Genomic DNA, 20067 nt, shown 5'->3' with positions numbered 1-20067 from the left:
CCACTTTAACCCTAGCCTAATCACGGGAAAATTTAGAAACATAGAAACAAAGAAAACCTACAGCACAATACAGGTCCTTCAGCCCACTATACTGTGCCAAACATGTACTTACTTTAGAAATTACCAAGGGTTACCCATAGTACTCTATTTTTCTGATCTCCATGTACCCATCCAGGAGTCTCTTAAAAGACCCTATCATATCCACTCCACCACTGTCGCCGGCAACCCATTCCACACACTCACTACTCTGTGTTTAAAAACTTACACCTGACATCTCCTCCGTACCTGCTTCCAAGCACCTTAAAACTGTGCCCTCTCATGTTAGTGATTTCAGCCCTGGGAAAAAGCCTCTGACTATCCATGCGATCAATGCATCTCATCATCTTGAACATCTCTATTAGGTTACCTCTCATCCTTCTTTGCTCCAAGAAGAAAAGGCCAAATTCAGTCAACCTATTCTCATAAGGCTTGTTCCCCAATCCAGGCGACATCTTTGTAAATCTCCTCTGCACCCTTTCTATAGTTTCCACATCCTTCATGTAGTGAGGTGACCAGAACTGAGCACATTACTCCAACTGGGATCTGACAACATTACCTCTCAGCTCTTAAACTCAATCCCATGAAAGTCAATACACCATATGCCTTCTTAACCACAGAGTCAACCTGCGCAGCAGCTTTGAGAGTCCTATAGACTTGGACCCCACGATCCCTCTGATCCTCCACACTGCCAAGAGTCTTACCATTAATACTATATTCTGCCATCATATTTGACCTACCAAAATGAACCACCTCACGCTTATCTGGGTTGAACTCCATCTGTCACTTCTCAGTCCAGTTTTGCATCCAATCGATGTCCCACTGTAACCTCTGACAGCCCTTCACGCTATTCACACCTCCAGCCTTTGTGTCATCAGCAAATTTACTAACCCATCCCTCCACTTCCTCATCCAGGTCATTTACTAAAATGACAAAGAAAAGGGGTCCCAGAACAGAGCCCTGAGGCACACCACTGGTCACCGATCTCCATGCAGAATATGACTGTCTACAACTACTCTTTAACTTCCGCGGGCAAGTCAACTCTGGATCCACACAGCAAGGTCCCCTTGGATCCTGTGCCTCCTTACTTTCTCAATAAGCCTTACACTGGGTACATTATCAAATGCTTTGCTGAATTCCATATCCACTACATCTACTGCTCTACCTTCATTAATATGTTTAGTCACATCCTCAAAAAATTCAATCAGGCTCGTAAGGCACAACCTGCCTTTGACAAAGCCATGGTGTATAGCTGTATATGCCTAATCATATTATCCCTCTCCAAATGTTCATAAATCCTGCATCTCAGGATCTTTTCAATCAACTTACCAACCAATGAAGTAAGACTCAGTGGTCTATAATTTCCAGGGCTATCTCTACTCCCTTCCTTGAATAAGGAAACAACATCTGCAAACCTCCAATCCTCCAGAACCTCTCCCGTCCCCATTGATGATGCAAAGATCATTGCCAGAGGCTCAGCAATCTCCTCCCTCACCTCCCACAGTAGCCTGGGGTACATTTTGTCCGGTCCTGGAAACTTATCCAACTTGATGCTTCCAAAAGCTCCAGCACATCCCCTTTCTTAATGTCTATATGCACAAGCTTTTCAATCTGCTGTTAATCATCTCTACAATCACCAAGATCCTTTTCTGTAGTGAATACTAAGAACAAGGAAGGGGAGAGAAGCCAGAAAGAAAAGATAGGAGGAGGGGGAAGAACAAGAGCTAGCGGTGATAGTTGAATCTGGTGTGAGAAGGGAGAGCAGGCTGGTGGAGAAGAGGGACAAAGAGGCATATTTGCCCCCTGCCCCACCCTGCACATGATCACAATAAACAGCAGTGTTATTGTCACATCATGGAACCAAAGATTCAAAGTACATTTATTATTAAAGTACACATGCAGTATACAGCCCTGAGATTCATCTTCCCAGCTCCCCCTCCATGGACACTTTTCACTTCCTCAGGTAAAGCAGCCAACATAAACAAAGACTCCACCCACCTGGGACATTCTCACATTTCTCCTCTTCCATCTAGCAGGAAACAGAAAAGCCTGAAAGCATCTTCCAACAGGGTCAAGGACCAATTCTACCCCTGTGTTTCAAGACTTTTAATGATCCTTCAATACAATAAAATGGACTCTTGACTTCATAGTCTGTGTTGTTATGATCTTGCACCTTACCTGCACTATGTAATGATTTTATCTGTAGGAACGGCATGGAAGACAGGCTTCTCAGTACATGCGACAGTAATTAACATCTTTCAATTCTATAGCATTGACAATCACTTTGTTAACTCTTTTACTTATTAAAAAGAAATCTCTGGAAAACTTTGCTATCTATTTTAATAATTCTGGCTCGTTGTGCCTTGCATTGTAATTTTCTTTCCAAAATGATTTTTAGGTCATTATTTGTTGTTAGTCATACTTTATCCAATGTTCTGAAAAGTTGAATAAAAGTTGTCTTTATTGTTCATCACATTTTAGCCTAACCCTTTCAATAAAATGTGATTTTATCTAGTCACCTTTCGCATCATTCTCTGCACTAGTGTGTTAATATGCCCACACATTTGAGATGTGTGTTGGTATATTAATGAAATAGCTAGTGGTTGGACACTGGATACCAACATTCAGAAGTAATTCCTGATTTACCATCTTGTCAAGGAGCATCACACAGGAAAATCTGAACTGCTTCTTAGGGAAGTAAAGAAGAAAAGTTGATTTAAAAAAAAATGACTCTGGCTCAGTTAGTCAAACCACCTTCTAGATAGAGGATGCCATTTACAAAGTAGCAGACACTACAAGATGAAGATGCTGATTATTTTGTGTAATACAAATGATTGTTGTACATCATACAAATTGAACTAAGTAATATGGAGATAATATTGTATTTCCAACTTCCATGGAAGCTCTATGCTGTCATCAACACATAATTAAAATTAATGCAGCATCAATCCACAAATATTATTTCTAAAAACACATTGCTGGTAGATGAGATTATCAACTGGAAGCACTTGTTCCTAAGGTTGTCTTTGTGCGTTGATGTTAGTTGTAGTGTAGTGAAGTACACTTCTCATTGCCAACTATATGCAGATTGATATAACACTGGAGTTTAAATATTATTCGGTTCTAACCTCGAGTTACAAAAAATACAATCTTCTGTATTTGCAGCTTGCAAGTCTCGACTTGACATTGTGATTGTACTTGATGGTTCCAACAGCATTTACCCTTGGTCTAGTGTTAACAATTTCCTCATCAAGTTATTGGAAAAAATTGAAATTGGACATCAGCAAACTCAGGTTAGTCAAATGCTTGCACTGTATTTCAAAAGGTTTTGCTCATTTTAATATGTGTATAAATCTATTGAGGATCAACAACAAATATTCTTTCTGTGGAGCAAGGAAGGTGAATTAGCACTTGCAGGTGATTAAAATCATTTAAGGTTAAGCTTTCAATATCTGCTACCAACACGGAAGAAGAAGCAGCAATGCATTTTGTAGATGGTACACACTACAGCCACTGGGCATCTTTGCTGGAAGTTGAGTGAATTGGTTCCCAATCAAGTGGATTGTCTTTGCTCTGGACGGTGCCGAGTTTCTGAGTATTGCTCTTTGAAGGTACATTCTTTCAGACAGTTGGAGAAAATTCCATCATATTTTTGACTTGTACCTTGGAGATGGTGGAGAGGCTTTTGAGTGCAAGGATGTGAGCCTCTAACCTGTTTTTGTCTGCATGGCAATTTTTGATGGTTCATTCCAGTTCTGTTTAACAGTGACCTCCAGGACATTGATATGCAGACAGAGCATAGGTGCTCATTGAATTAAAATAAAAATAAAATAACGATGTTCACCAGAAAAAGCAGGGTCTCTCAGTGGCCACCCATTTTAATTCCACTTCCCGTTCCCTTCCAACATATCAATCCGTGGCCTTTTCAGATGAGGCCACATTCAGGTTGGAGGAGCACTTTATATTCCGTCTGAGTAACCTCCAACCTGGTGGCATGAACATCGATTTCTCAAACTTCTGATAATGCCCCATCCCCACTTCACCACTCCCCATTCCCGTTTTCCTCTATCACCTTATTCCTCCCTCTGGTGCTCCTCCTCCTTCTCTTTCTCCCATGGCCTTCTGTCCTCTCCTATCAGATTCCCCCTTCTCCAGCCCTGTTTATCTTCCTTCCCAGCTCTTTACTTCACCCCTCTCTCCCTCCCAGTTTCACCTATTATCTTGTGATTCTTCCTCCCCTCCCCCACCTTCAAACTCTGACTACTCATCTTTATTTTCCAGTCCTGATGAAGGGTATCGGCACGAAACGTCAGCTGTACTCTTTTCCATAGATGCCACCTGGCCTGCTGAATTCCTCCAACATCTTGTCCGCGTTGCTTGGATTTCCAGCGTCTGCAGATTTTCTCTTGTTTTTCATAGATATGCAGAGATCAGGCAATTATAACGCTTTTCAATATCACGGCTCTTAGAGAAGGCAGTCTTTGTTTGCCACTTGCATAAATGTCACTTGGAATTCATCAGCTCGTGCCTGAACGATGTCTTGGTCACCTGCATGCAGAATGAACTGCGAAGGGAAATGAACACTGCACAATGCACAATCATCAGCAAACATCCTTACTTCTGATCTAATGATGAAAGGAATGTCATTGATAATGCAACTGAAGAGAGCAGTGCTCTGAGGCAGGGATTCACAACCATCCTTATACCATGGACCAATACCACAAAACAAGAGTTGCATGGACCATAGGTTTGGAAATCCTGCTCTGGGGAATTATTGCAGTGACATCCTTGGACAAGGATGATTAACCTCCAATATTGCAGTGACATCCTTGGGCATCTTCCTTTATGGAGGCAGTAATCCAGTCATTATGGTGTTTCCTTCTTGAGTTCACCTTTAACAGAGCTCTTTTGTGCCATACAGGGGTGAGCTGGATCAGCTGGTTGAGTGGTGTTGCAACAAAAACCTTGCACTTAGTGTCAGGAAGGCTAAAGAATTGACTCTGGACTTCAGGAAGGGGAATTTGGGGGAGCACATCAGTCCAGGCAGCATCTATGGAAAAGAGTAAACAACTGGTGTTTTGGGCCGAGACCCTTCACCAGGTCTAGAAAAAAAAGGTGATAAGTCAGAGTAAGAAGGTGGGGAGGGGAAGAAATACAGGGTAGTAGGTGATAGGTGAAACTGGGAGGGAGGAGTGAAGTAAAGAGCTGGAAAGTTGATTGTTGAAAGAGATATAGGGCTGGAATCTGATAGGAGAGGAGAGAAGGCCATGGAACAAAGGGAAGGGGGGAGCACCAGTGGGAGGTTCTGAACAGGTAGGAGATAAGATGAGAGAGGGAAAAGGGAATAGAGAATGGTGAAGGAAGGGAGGGGAGGCATTACTGGAAGTTCAAGAAATCGAAGTTCCTTCTAACAGCGTGAAAAGAAAAGAAACAAAATTTGCAGATTCCAAACCTCCACACCCCTACCCCTGCCCCATTGCCCACAGAAAGAAACAGACACATGAATAATTAACAATTCTGGACATATAACAATCCCCAAACTCTCACTCACAGAAAAGAACAGCGACAGTAGCACCAAATCCCAATCGCCCCTTATGCACAAAAAATTAATAGGTCACTCACCCGCCAATCGACCACAAGAAAGAAAACACCGAAAAACTGAAGGAAACCAATATAAAGTACAGTCCAATAATCACATAAATCTCAGAATATGGAAACGTCTTTTCGCTGCATACAAGGAGTGCAACCGCACAAACTCAGTCCTTCTGTAAAGAGTGACCGCCAGCCTGGGTCTAGAGCTGAACGTTGTCGGCCCCTACCTGAACGCCAACAATCCAGGGCCGATCACACCAATCTGGCTGCCAACTGTCTCACGCCAAGGCATCACTTACCTCCTCCACGTTTACCTCGATGCTTCAATCTTCAACGCCACTTCGGGATGGAGTCATCCATGACCCCATGCCTCAACACTGGGCTTTTCCATGAGTCAGCTGGTGGTCTCTGACCTTCTCAATCCCCCCATCTCTGATCTCCAGGAGAAAGCTGTCCAGACGCAGCACAGTGCTGGATCCTTCAATCGAATTCAAGCTCTGGATCACAGACTCCAACTGTTTCCATAACATAAACAAGACAAAAAAGAACAAGTAGAAGGTGTAGAAGAAGTGAAATTATTGAAAATTTTTGCTATCTGGAATATGTCACCCATGGAATTGTTTTTAGCTGGTGCCATCTTGACCGGCTATATTTCATTACGAGCTTGAGAAGATATGGTATGACTCAAACAAATTTCTGTAGAGAATATTCTAACTGATTGCATCACCACCTGGTCTGGAAGCTCCAATGCATGGGTTTGAAAGAGGCTGCAGAGGGTTGTAGACTCAGCCAGCTCCAGCACTGGCAAAAACCCCCCCACCATCAAGGACAAATTTAAACAATGGTGCTTCAAGAAGATGGAATCCATCATTAAGGAACCTACATCTGGAACGTATGCTCCTCCCATTACTGCTATCAGGGACAAGGTACAGGAGCCTGAAGACCAACACTCTAGATTTTAGGAACAGTTTTTTCTCTTCATCTAGCAGATTTCTGTATGGTTCAAGAACCCATGAACACTACTTCATTATTCCTATTTTGCTCTATTACTTTTATCTTTTATTGTTACTAATAGTAATTTTTATGTCCTGCAATCAACCAGGTTGATTCTGGAGATGAAGGGGGTTAGACTATGAGGATAGATTAAATCAGCTGGGACTGTACTCAACTAGAATTCAGAGGAATGAGAGGATATCTTATAGAAACATATAAAATAATTGAAGGGGCATAGATAGAGGCAGGGAAGTTGTTTTCACTGGTAGGTGAGACTAGTACTAGGGGACATAGTCTCAAGATTCAAGGGAGTAGATTTAGGACGGAGTTGAGGAGGAACTGCTTTTCTCAGAAAGTGGTGAATCTGTGGAATTCTCTGCCCAATGAAACAGTGGAGGCTACATCAGTATATATATTTAAGACAAGGTTGGATAGATTTTTACATAGAGAGGGAACTAAGGGTTATGGGGAAAAGGCAGGTAAGTGGAGATGAGCCATGATCTAATTGAATGGTGGAGCAGGCTCTAAGGGCCAGATAGCCAACACCTGCTCCTATTTCTTATGCTCTTATACAATATACTGCTGCCACAAAAACACATTTCACAACATACTGTACATTAATAATAATATATCTGATTCAGATATTGATTCTGGTTCAAATGTTGCCTTGTCAGGCAATCTCATCTCACATCTGGTATTCAATTCCATACTAGTTGACTTCTTGATCTGAGAGATCTTGGTGATATTGAAACTGAAACTGATTATTAGCAAGTACCACTTTGTGGCACAGTAAATGGCACTTTCTGTCACTTCGCTAATGATGTAGGGATTAAAAAGGAATTAAGCATCTTGGATGTATTTTGATTTTCATGAGCAATTTGAACCTATTTGTGTACCATATGATTCCATCAGCAGTACTGGAGATTTGTTTCAATGGCTGGCACATGAAATAAAATAATTACAGTTTCAATACACCCAACCTGCTTTGGCAAGAAAGGAAGAGCTTGATGCTTTATCGTACATTCTAAAGCTTCACCCTCAACTAATATATTCAGGGGTGGGGGATTAAATCATTAATGTCACTCAGGAAGTGAATCAGCCAAGTTTCATTTCATAAGATCTCAAAAGTAGAAATAAATTATTGATCAGGCAACCTGCTTCAAAAGTATTGGTTGAGGATTATATTATTAATGAGAAAGCAAGGATGAACCCGCCTGCTCTTCATTGGATAGGAATGTGGAGACTTTTACATCATCTTGAGAGGATATATGGGGAGGATATTTTAATATCTCATCTGAAAGAGTATATTCTAATATTTAATCAGTCTCTCAGTACTAGACTGGAGTGTCATTGGTGATCATCTGTTCTGATATCTGGAGCGGAGCTTGAATGTAGCTCACTTGTTTAGTTGCTGTGACTGAACTGTGGTTAGGTTGAATATGACTGTACATGCTACTAAAGGTTATGGCAGTTTTCGATCACTAGTGGTCCCAAGTGATAATCATCGGAGTATGATTCTTTCATTTCCCTACTCACAAACTAAAATGCCATTAAAGATTGAACCCTGCATCCTGACGGAAGAAAAAGCGGAAAGTGAATGGAAGAAGAACTGCCAAGAAACAAAAGGTTACATCCTTGTCGTCTGGAATCTGATTTGAAATGTACAATAGTGCCTTATTGTTTTTGTCGTGTGTGACATGGCCAAGCTCAAAAAAGAACGTGCTGCAGGCATGCATCCATTAAGTGGTCTTTTCTTCTCATAATAGAAAGCATTCATTTTCTTAAGTGTGCCTTGAATCACCAGCTGTAGTTGCAAACTACTGTATATTTAGATCTGTTCTGTACAAACCATGATCTTTTCATGTGACTGTAATAAACTGAGATCATGCTCACTTTCAGTGCTCTGCAATTCCATAAAAAAGTGTGTAGCATCTTGATTAAACCATTTAAACTGAATTTCCTCCCACAAAAACCAACAGTAAACCTTAAATGTCAAATATGCAACAATAGCACTGAGAGAAATAATATAGAAATGGTGTAGTACTCTGTGTAACAGAATTATACTTCCTTTGAAGAAAAATGTAGTCAAGTTCCAGAAATGATTTCAAGTCAGTTTTGTTCACATCACTTATTGCCATTTTGTTTCAATTTAGCATATTTTACTTGCCTAGGGTAAGCCGGTATCGGTGATCTATATAAACAGCTGACAGCATTCAACAAGAATCCATTCATCAGGCAAACTTAGAAGATAATGAATGTTACAGTTTGGATCCAGTACAAAACTTGTACTATTTAATTATCCTCCCCAGACAGACACAACAGCATTCCACCAATCTGGCCTGCAACTATACTGTCGTTTCAGAAGAAATGATCTTGCGGTTCTCTTCCTTGTCTACATTTGCTCTGGTTAATGAATAATGAGAGTCTATAAGTGCCATCTGTTGAAAACTAGGTTATTATTAAAGTTAATTTCAGCTTTTTAGTCCTGCAACTCCAAGAAAGTATGACTGTTACTAATGGCAGTTTACTGATCTATAGAGTGCCAAGTTTTCAAGGCATCTGACTGCTGTAAGTTATTAAGGCTTATCCCAGAAGTGTTATTTAATCCATTAACAGTGTCAGTAAGCCACCTGATTCCAAGCTTCTGTTTCTTCCATCCTTGCCACTAAAGCATTAGGGGAACTGCAGACCCACCTCCTGACAAGAGTCCAAACAGTTGTCAACCAAGCCAGTTTAGGGGAATAAATTGCCAAATTTTTTATCCCATCAACCATATGTTGCAATTACTTCTGATGCAATTTCTGTGTTCTATCTGTCATCAAAGTTCTCTCTCCTAGTGGCAACAGATAAAGAACTTCTGTTCAGTTTCTTTTTCTGTTTGCGACTATTTTTACAGTATTTTTTATATACCTGCCTCAGTGAATTTACAAACGTAGCCTGTTATATCATTCCTATTAGAGATAAATGGCCAACACAGTTCCTCATTAAAGCTCCAAGCGTGAGACTAATAACTGAAAGAAGAAATGTACACTTGTTAAAAAAAATATTGGTTGTCCTTATTCACACTGTGATCTTTACAAGGACTCATTCTCATGACGATAAATTGCCTGCAAGTTTGACCTATCCCAAATCCCAAATGCAAAAGTGTTTTGCTTGGCCACTGTAGTTAACAATAATTCAAAATGATGAGTTTGAAATCATAAACTAGCATGGTGTGCTTCATTCAACAATGAGGTTACATAAACTGGTTAGGAAAGCGTCATACTGTTACTGCTGGAAATCTGAAGTAAAAACAGAACATCTTCGGTAGGAGAAAACAAAAGTTAACGTCTAACATTCATTTGATGGGCATATGATCTGAATTGTTAATTCTGTTTCTCTCTAAACCCATGATATATAACCCAACAAGTAGTTTCTGTTTTAAGTTTGTGAACAGGTTCCTATTTTTCAGTTTTATTGAATTAAAGTGCACAAACTGGTGGGATATATATAGAGAAAGTTAGTTCATCCTTTGGATTATGGTATGGACTATGGATAATGGATATTTGGATTATGAACTATGCCTATACATTGCTAGCAGTCATGAGAAATTAATTCATTCCAGATAGATTAACATCATGGCGAAGAACTGTCCATTGAGCATTTGTGCCTCATTTTAAGGTGGTACCAGACTCTAGACAAATTTGAATAAAGAAAAATTGAACACTACTATTACAAACAAATGATGCATTGTATAATGCTCATTGTCTGCATGTGTCTACTGGCATTAAGTTATTCTTTCTTGGAAATCGATTGCACAAGGTTTATTTGATCACACTATGTTAAAATCACTGGAATAAGTAATCTCTGCCATAGTGGATAGGTGGGATTTCCATTTGTGTCAAGCCTGCACAGGAAGGCACTTCCCAGTCTCCACCCAGCTAACAGGAATCACCTGTCACTCATTTCCAACCTATAACCTGCAGCCTATTTAAACCCTGTTTGCATCCACAGTCCAGGTTCACTCATACAAACAAGCCAGACTCAAGCAGCTGCTCCTAGCCATCAGTTACAGTATTTCGTTGCCTCATTGTGTTCTCTCATTATTGTTCTCTCGTGTTCTGTAGCCCCTCCAAACTTACCTAAGTGATACAACTGCCAAATAAGTTTAATCCTGCAGTCTTCTTTAGGCTAGAATCATGGGTTTCAACATATTTATACCTATATATGTTCCCCCTGTATTTGTAACTGAAATTAATGTAGTAAACATTTGTTTTCATGAAGCTCACTTACTGCAAAAAATGTGAATTCCGTTTGTTGCTATTAGTGGCACTATTACAATACTTATTCTGTAAGAACACTGTAAGAAAAGTCAGCAGCAGGAAAATCTCCGACTTACAAGTTAGAGTCTCTCTGTTTTATATAAATGCTGTTCTTGTACATTTGGTCTTGATCAGCTACTTTTCCTTATTCAGGAAACTGAACAAGACAGCTTATTTCAAGAAGGGCCTGCTACAACAATTTCCTAACTGACAGTGCTATGGCAACCTTCCATGGCCTTTCTCTGTAATTTTGATGTATTTATCATTGCATCCTCTTGAAATCCACCTCTGCATTCCTCAATGTTGTAAACATTTGGCAGGAATATAATACTTAAAAGGAGACTCCAGCATTTGTCTTGCAAGGAAAAAGTCAAACACTCAAGTATGGTGATGTGTGTATATATTAAAATAGCCAAATAATGCTAATATTTTAAAGAAGCTTTTCATCATGAAAAATTATTTATATTGAAAACACCCAATATATTAATATCACTTATTTTGAGTTGTTAAATTCTGTTAATTGTGACATTATACTTCACGACTACCAATAAAGAATGTGCCAATTTTTTGTCTTTTTAAATAAAAAAATTGACAGCTTCATTTTATTCCTTTACAACATCCTGGAACATATTTTGAGTTTTCCAAATGTTTTCTGGATTTATTTCAATAACTCTTACTGTTGAACAGCCATGACTTTGAAACTTCAGATTTCTCCAAAGCACGCTTTCAGATGTTAAATTATTTCTGGAAGCTTGAACTGAAGAATTAACTCTACATGCAAGGACATCCATTCGGTGTCACAAAGCAAGGGCACCACTCTGTAAAACACATGCATATATTCATACCCTAATATTAAAGGTGAAATTGTAGGTTCCACCAAGAGCCATTAACTTCAAATTCCAATACCTACCCCTGACTATGGGTCCTCCTGTTATATAGTATAATTTCCTCCGGTGTCAAGACAAACAGCTGCTGAAGTTATACATATGGTTCAAGCTTATCATGCCAGAGATCTGATACAAACTGATCTGACCTAACTCATTTTCTTTGAAGGACACTACCTATTTTTTATTTCATTATATTTTTCTAGTTTTTCTTATTTCTTCATAATATTATAAGCATTCCCTTCGATTGTGAAGCAAAATGTGAAAGAGTTATTTAACATTTCAACATGGTTTCTACTTCTGCAAGAACTAATCTGTTTCAACATTCTTTATCTGTTTATGTTTCTGGAATGCTTTATTTCTGTTTCTTTAATGTTACAGGTATTAGTTCAGCATAGGTCTTCTTTATTTCTGTCCTTTTCAATTTACTTTGTTTCTGCATGCTTCTTTGCTATATTTTCAATGATAATTTCATCCTGTCTCCATTCTGTTCCATTTGTTCAGGATGAAAATAAAAGATTTTTCTTTGACCTTGCACTAGATCCCAGAAAGACGGTTGCAGTTTGATAACCTAGATCTTCTGGTCTCGCCAATCCTACCTACCACAGAAAAAGGTTGAAGATATGGCAACTCCAATATTCTAGATTATCTTTTTCAGTTCCATCTCTCCACTGTCATTTTAAATCACTTGGTGACATCCCCCTTTATTACAGGACCACGCCAAAATTCTACTATGCTCTTTAGCTTAAGTGGTGATCAATTTGTTGTATATCCAAGTCAGGGCAGGAGGATAGTGAATATTTCTTTAGGCCTATTGAATTAAGTAGCAGGGGTTTGGTGCAGAAAATTATCAAAGTAATATGGGTCTTAAAGTGTAAGAAAAAAGCTCTTGTAAATTGAACCCCGGAACTAAAGTTCAAAGCTTAGCTAAGAAATCATGGTTTTCATTACTATATTAAATACTGCTAAATTGACAGCAACTGACACTACAGCCATTTTTCTGGCTTAAGAAAGCAATTAAACAGTTTCTTAAAGTTCACTTTCATTTAGAAGAAATGAAAGATCAGTGCTTGTGATTTCAATGAAGTAACTTTCTTTTATTTGTCAATAATTTAGGTTGCAATTATACAGTATGGCTTCAAAGTCACACATGAAGTCAGTCTTAATCAATTTAGCACAACTGAGGATCTTCTAGAAGTTGCTAAAGAGATAAAGCAAGGGGGTGGAAATGAAACAAAAACAGCTCTTGGAATTGAATATGCCAGGTTAGTACTCCAAATGCAAAACTATTAATTGCATTACAGTATGTATAAAGACAATGTGTTGATCTATTTGAAAACAAATGTTTTGATTTTGAGTTGTAATTTTTTTTGCTATAATGTTCTAATTTCTCTGGCATGCCACTTACAGTCAAAAGATTAGAGGCCTACAAATTACAGTGTACCATAAACAATGTAATTTAAATGATTGTAGCCTAGACTTTGTCTTCAGTGAATGGTAACATGCTATTGGAGATGTCTGCAATGAATGTATTTTCCACTTACCATGTAGGAAGCAGATTAAAATACTCAGTAGTCCATCTTCTAGAATTTAAGTCCATGATATGCATGGCTGTTGATTTTTTTTTACGTATGAAAGTCTTCATAACCACTATAAGAGAATAGGATTGGACTTACTTGTTGTGACCTCCTTCCATATATCTGGGCATGTGGTGGCATCCTGGTGATAGAATGGCAGCTGCATCTACGTTGTCTTGAAAATGGTGGTAGAGAGTCTTTTAAGAGTCTCTTAGATAGGTACAGAACTTAGAGAAGTAGAGGGCTATACAGTAGGGAAACTCTAGACAGTCTCTACAATATGTTACATGGTCAGCACAACAATGTGGGCCACAGGGCCTGTAATGTGCTGTAGATTTCTATGTTTTATGTTCTAACTAATGTTTCAATAGCAATATTCAAAACACAGACAATTAAATTATCTATCTAAAATACCAGGGATGAAGCTCTTTGAAGAACCTGAGAATATCTAAAGGGGAAATCTAATGCTTTTTGCCACAGGTGACTCCACTGTTATTGACCTAATTATCCTCATTAAACCAAGGCAGGTCTGTACACAACCCGTGCAAGTGGACAAGGTGCTACACCTGCCCATACTCCACCTCCCTCACCTCCATTCCGGGCCCCTAACAGCCCTTCCAGGTGAGGCAACACTTCACCTGCAGATCTTATCTAAAGTGTACAGTGCTCTGATTGCGGCCTCCTCTAATCTGAGAGACCCGTTGGACACTGGAGGATGGCTTTGTCAAGCGCCTCCACACCATCTGCCACAGTTGGGACTTTCCAGAGGCCAAACATTTTAATTCACATTCCCATTCCCATTCTGTCAATCCATGGCCTCCTCTTATACCAAGATGAGGCCACCCTCAGGGTGGAGGAGCAACTACTTATATTTCGTCTGGGTACCCTCCAACCTGACGGCATGAATCTTGATTTCTCCTTCTGGTAAACAAACTCTCTCCCCTACTTCTTCTATTACCCACCCTGTCCTTTCTCTGCTTCTCACCTGCCTATTACATCCCCCTTGGTCCCCTTCTCCTTCCCTTTCTCCTATTCTCCACGCTCCTCTCCAATCAGATTCTTTGTTCTCTGACCCTTGACCTTTCCTATCCACCTATCAACCTATCATCTTGAAGCTAGCCTCTTTCACCCCACCCCACCCAAACTTTTTTATTCTGGTATCTTCCCGCTTCCTTCTCAGTCCTGAAGAAGGGTCTTGGCCTGAAACATCAACTCTTTACTGTTTTCCATAGATGCTGCCTGACCTGTTGAGTTTCTCCTCCATTCTGTGTTTGTTACTTTGGATTTCCATCATCTACAGAAGTTCTCGTGTTTCTATATGCAGTACCCCAGTTGTGGTTAGGATGCCTGGTCAGCCCTGTCAACCCAATCCAGAGTATGAACAGTCAACAGTCTCCTTGCAGAAAGTATTGTGCCCTCTAAAACTGACCTCGGTAAGAAACTCAGGCAAGGATGATGATGACCCGTGTGAAAAAAAAGTCTCAAACAACCTCGAGATTTGCTCTGCCAAACATGACCAGATCAATTCACTGGACCTCTGGAGAAAGGCTTCAGGTTGCTATATGCTACATTACCATACCAGGCTATATAATCATCGTGTGCCTCCATTTGTTGATATACTGAAAGAAGTTGTGCATAGTGATTCCATAAATGCATTTCCAGGCTGAGACTTCCAATTTCACCTGGGGGTTTATTTTTGCATTACTTTGTGTTTTCACTGCAGACAATGCAGATCTATAAAATAGCTCACAACTAGATTGTCATTTGGCAAAATAAACAAGATAATTTTTCTTGAGGCACAAGAGACTGGCAAATGCTGGGGTCTGGAGCAACACACAAAATACCGAAGAAAATCAAGTGACCCAAAACATCAACTGCCCACATCCCATAGATGCTGCCTGACCCACTGTGTTCCTCTACAGCTAACACTTCATTGCAGAGGACTTTCTTATATGCCTCTGCAAACCATTTTAATACTACCTATGACAACTATAGGAATGCCTGAAATAGGAGCAGGAGAAGGCCACTCATCCGTTCGCACCTGTTCTATGTCAATAATGTTAGTTCTACATTTTCATCAATCCATAGTAACATTTTACCTCATTACTTAACAAATATCAATCTACAAATCTCTTCATTATTCAAAATATCACTCCTGTCCCATTTTTCAGATTGCTCTTCCCATTTCCTCAAGAGATTTCCATTTATTTTCCCTCACCGTAATATTTACAAATTTTCCCATTTCTTTTTGTACCTTCCACACCTACCAGTATGTGGCTCCAGAAAGATAATAGTAGACTTCCCTTATTTCTCAATTATTTCGATAGTGTTCTTAAAGAAATTCTGCCGTGTGGAAGTTCAGGTTTTACGCATCTGCTCAAGAGATTCTAAACTGCACATCACAGGTAAAAGTTGACATCTCCAAGAGAAAATGGCTGCATTTAATCAAAAGATACAGCCAATTGCTTTTTTATGTTCAGTCTCAGATGATGGAAAATGATCAGTCTGTACCTCCTGAAAGTATGGTGGGATTAGATTCAAAAGTATCATTGAAAAACTTGTTGGAGAAATACTTAGGAGAAAAAAGATAGGATGGGTGAAAAGACAGGGGAAAGAGCAACCAGGCTCTTAAAGAATTAAAGGGCTTCCTTCTCCTTCTTATTATTCTGTGATTCTGTGATTTAATTACTTCCACATGATTTCCTAACGTCCTTACACCCTGCTTAAAATATTCTTCTCCACAGAATCATTTTAGATACATCTTCTGTTATTTATTCTAGAATTTCTACTCCATTTCCTTTTTATTGTGTTTGTTACATATTAGCTCCTCAGCACAATAAGGAACATTACAAAAGTGTTGCTTCAGTTGTTAATGCTTTTTAAGAAAGGGACATCTGGTAAAACAACATTTTGCTTTTGGCTCATATATACAGTTCCTGAGTCTTGTCAGATTAATCTTTTTGCCGGATTAAAAGTGGTCACGCAATAATAATAACAAAAATGGACTGTATATGCTTATCTTTTTAATCCAAGTGAAGTTGTTTCATGTGTTCTGATCTCTCCCTGTGTAATTTTTCTTGCATCAAATAAAAATTCATTAGCTCGTGATCCATCATGAAAGTACGTTTCTCTAAGCCTTTGATAAAATCACCCAACTCAGTTAATTTGTCAACAACAAATCTTTCAGTTTCATCCTTTTCATTATCACCACTGCCATCTTGACTACTTGCAGTGTTTTTATCAACGTTGTCTATAAGTTCTGAGTCCATAAGGTGACACATAACAGGGTTTCATGTCAGCAATCATCCACTTACATAGATTTTCTTCATTAAGTCTACTTGCCATATCTTTGAAAGCAAGTCCTGTAACACTTTTGGCATACTCAAGCAAACTATGAACAACTACTTTCTCCCTTGATACACAAAATCCTGTAAAATCATTGTCACTCTTTTCTTCAGGTGCATTATCAAATATCAAGGCAGGCCACAACTTATAATAAACACAAAGTACACTGCAGATGCTGTGGTTAAATCAACACGTACAGCACGCTGGAGGGACTCAGCAGATCAGGCAGCATCCGTGGAAACGAGCGGTCAACGCTCGGCCCGAAACAATGACTGCTCATTTCCACGGATGCTGCCCAACCTGCTGAGTTCCTCCAGTGTGTTGTATGTGTTAATTAGGCCACAACTTACGCCAGCCATTTTCTTGTGTTGCCGGTATTCACTGTATCTAACAGACATTTTCATGAAAAGTGAGCAATACTTGGCCTTTAGAGAGCACGGTGTTCCTTGGTCTTGGGGTTGGATAAGCAATGTACAGTTTGGTAGTAAATACACTGTAAAACATTATCCTAACACAGGAGTTCAGCTTTGGGCTGAGCTGAACAGTTATCCAAAATAAGAAGAAGTTTGCAATCTTCAGGTAGCCCTACAGATTTGCAATGTGGTCTAGCTTCTGGCACAAAATATTTTTCAAACCACTCTAACATAATATCAGTAGTAATACAGCCATTTTCATTTGCACAATTTGTTACTGGTAAAATTTAACAACTTTTAAGGCCCTTGGGCATTTACTTTTTCCAATCACCAATGGTATACACCTGTGAGTACCTCCTGCGTTGGAGCACCCTAAAATGCTCCTAAATCTCTGCCTTTTGATTGCTTGAATCCTGTGGGATCTTCTTCTCTTTTGTTGCTGATGTTTTCCTAGGTGTGTGTCCCCAGTATAGTGCAGTTTCATCAGCATTATACACCTCGCCAGGACTGAAGTTTTCATCAGCTATGAGCCTCGCAAATTTGTCCATGTACTCAGTAGCTCCTTCATGGTTTGCACAGCGTTTTTCTCCACACACTTTATGCATGGACATTTCATGGCATTTCTTAAATCTTTGAAGCCATCCTTCACTAGAGTCACACGCATGTTCAAATTTAAGTTTTTTATGGAACAACTTAGCTTGATTCATTATCAAACTGCCCAACAGGTCCATCACTCCAATGCTGGTGAAACCATTCAATCATCACTCAATCATGCTCAGTGCTCTTACCAAATTTCATAGTTTTCCTAATGCTCATTTGCTTTAGCGAATCACTATTTGCATTGAATTGCAATTTTTTTTCTCTTTGGTGCTTTATATCACACACTGTTTTTCAAATGTTTTTCGACATTTCAACCTTCTTTTGGATCGATATGGACTGATGTTTACGTTTAACACCACCACTGGTACTTGCACTTACCTTAGAAGCCATAGCTAGGGTTAAATTTACATAAAATAAGCAAAATTAGCACAAAATATTGGGGCTACCACCAACAAGTGCAATGTAAATAATATAAATAGCATGGTTTTGTCAAAATGAGTCTCGTCACAGATGGTGCTGCATGCGCTACACACAGTGCCATTGGTGGTCACCCATTAAACCATGTCTTATAATTTCATCCAAATTATCAGAGATGCCAAACCATCAGTTTCCAGAAAATCAGTGGTCAACCTGCATAAGAAAAATTATTGAACAAAACTAAAAATAACTGTAAAAATAAAGGAACACGCACAAAATGTTGGAGGAATTCTGCAGGTCAGGCAGTATCTATGGAGGGGAATAAACAGTCTTAATGAGTTCTGATCAAGGGTATCGGCCAAAATGTCAGTTGTTCATTCCCCTCCATAGATGATGATTTCATCAGATTTTCATCAGATTTCATCCATTATTTTGTGTGTGTTACTTAAGATTTCTAGCATCCGCAGGATCCGTTGTGTGTACAAATAGTGGCTTTGCCATTCCAGAAGCAAAGATTTGCAGTTGCATATCATCATTCCCAGCCTTAAGTCATCCTACTGTGCTATACAACTAAGTAGGCATTAATAAAAACCAGTCTCATAAAACATCAAACTTCATAAATGGACAAATCAATGTACGTTTATGAATAAATTGGCATACAAACTAAAAGAAAATGCATCCAATCAATTTAGAATATTGAATGCAGAACTTAAAACCGGAAGAAGGAAGGGTCAAGTGGCATTGTTGGCTGGGAGAACTTTAATGATGCCAATAAGAACAGCATTGAAACAGAATTACAGCATTCCACTGATTCCTCTTACTGCTTCTATTCTGTTGTTTTCTCACTCAGCCAACAATGAAGAATAATGTACCCCATTTATTGGGCAGTCCATAAATTCAAAAAAGTGGCATATAGCAATCACAGTGAAACTTCTGTATTATTTTCGTAACTGTTTGTAATCTACTGAACTGTAGAAATAGGGCACATGTAGCAGCATAGCATAGGAAATAACTTAAGTTTATGAAAAATTACATTCTTAATTCTTGATTCATTATCAACATTCTCTACATTGATTTTTATGGAAACGCATATGTATTTTGTCTTAAAATGGAACTACATCCTTTGACGCCATTACTAAATGCAGCATTTCTTCCAGATGCCTAAAAACCAAATTTCCCAGATTCCAAAATGTAGCCTCTGTGTAGTCTCATGCAGGAAGTTTTGAACTTGCTGCTTTTAAAACTCAGCTTTAATTCAGCAGATATGTGTTATTTTTCCAGATGTTGTTTTTATCCTAATCTCCAGAGTCTACAAATGTACACTTAGTTTCATTTTCCCAGCATGAAAATCAGTTGGAATTTACAAACTTATCCCAGAGTATACAAAGTGCCTCTCAAATTTCTTGACCACTCAGACATCTTGAATTGCAGTTGTAAAATAGAGTTAAAGGCCATTTACAAAACAGCATCTGGACAAAAGTTATATTTTTTATATATTCATGAGCCATTTATAAAATAGCTGCTGCTGATTAAATTGAATGCACAGAAAACCATGCAATTCTCAACAGAAAGAATACTGGAGGGAATCCAAAAATTCCCGCTCGCTAATCAGTGTTCTTAGAATGCACAGAGCTATATTATCTTATGCAACAATCATTGTTTTTCTACAAAAATCCATTTAGTGAGTTGCAATAAAGTTTTTTGTTACCACACAAGGTAATTTAGAGGGTTCAATAGGTTTATCAACTAAGAAGATGAAAGTAAAGGACTCAGAGATTTAGTAAAATTCTGAGTTCTGTTATTATTTGACAAATCTTCTTAGTTAAGGACTTCAGCAGGGCAGATACTAGTATGTGGATCTTGCTATAGTATAGTGAGTGGCATGCTGAAAAATGCCAGTAAGCACTGA

At 38.9% G+C, this 20067-nt stretch overlaps 1 protein-coding gene across 1 annotated transcript in view; it reads left to right on the top strand.

The window, feature by feature from the left end:
* The window catches only part of itga1 (integrin, alpha 1), a 196077-nt gene that overhangs the window by 52411 nt on the left and 123599 nt on the right, over window positions 1-20067 (top strand). The window contains exons 6-7 of the mRNA XM_059989435.1: window positions 3202-3329; window positions 12923-13071. Of these exons, the coding sequence (XP_059845418.1) occupies window positions 3202-3329; window positions 12923-13071 (277 nt within the window). The remainder of the gene's footprint in view (window positions 1-3201; window positions 3330-12922; window positions 13072-20067) is intronic.

This window comes from Hypanus sabinus, chromosome 14 (assembly GCF_030144855.1).
Source record: "Hypanus sabinus isolate sHypSab1 chromosome 14, sHypSab1.hap1, whole genome shotgun sequence".
Taxonomy (NCBI): Eukaryota; Metazoa; Chordata; class Chondrichthyes; order Myliobatiformes; family Dasyatidae; genus Hypanus; species Hypanus sabinus.
Note: the sequence above shows the minus strand (reverse complement) of the source record. Positions and strands in the feature narration are given on the sequence as shown.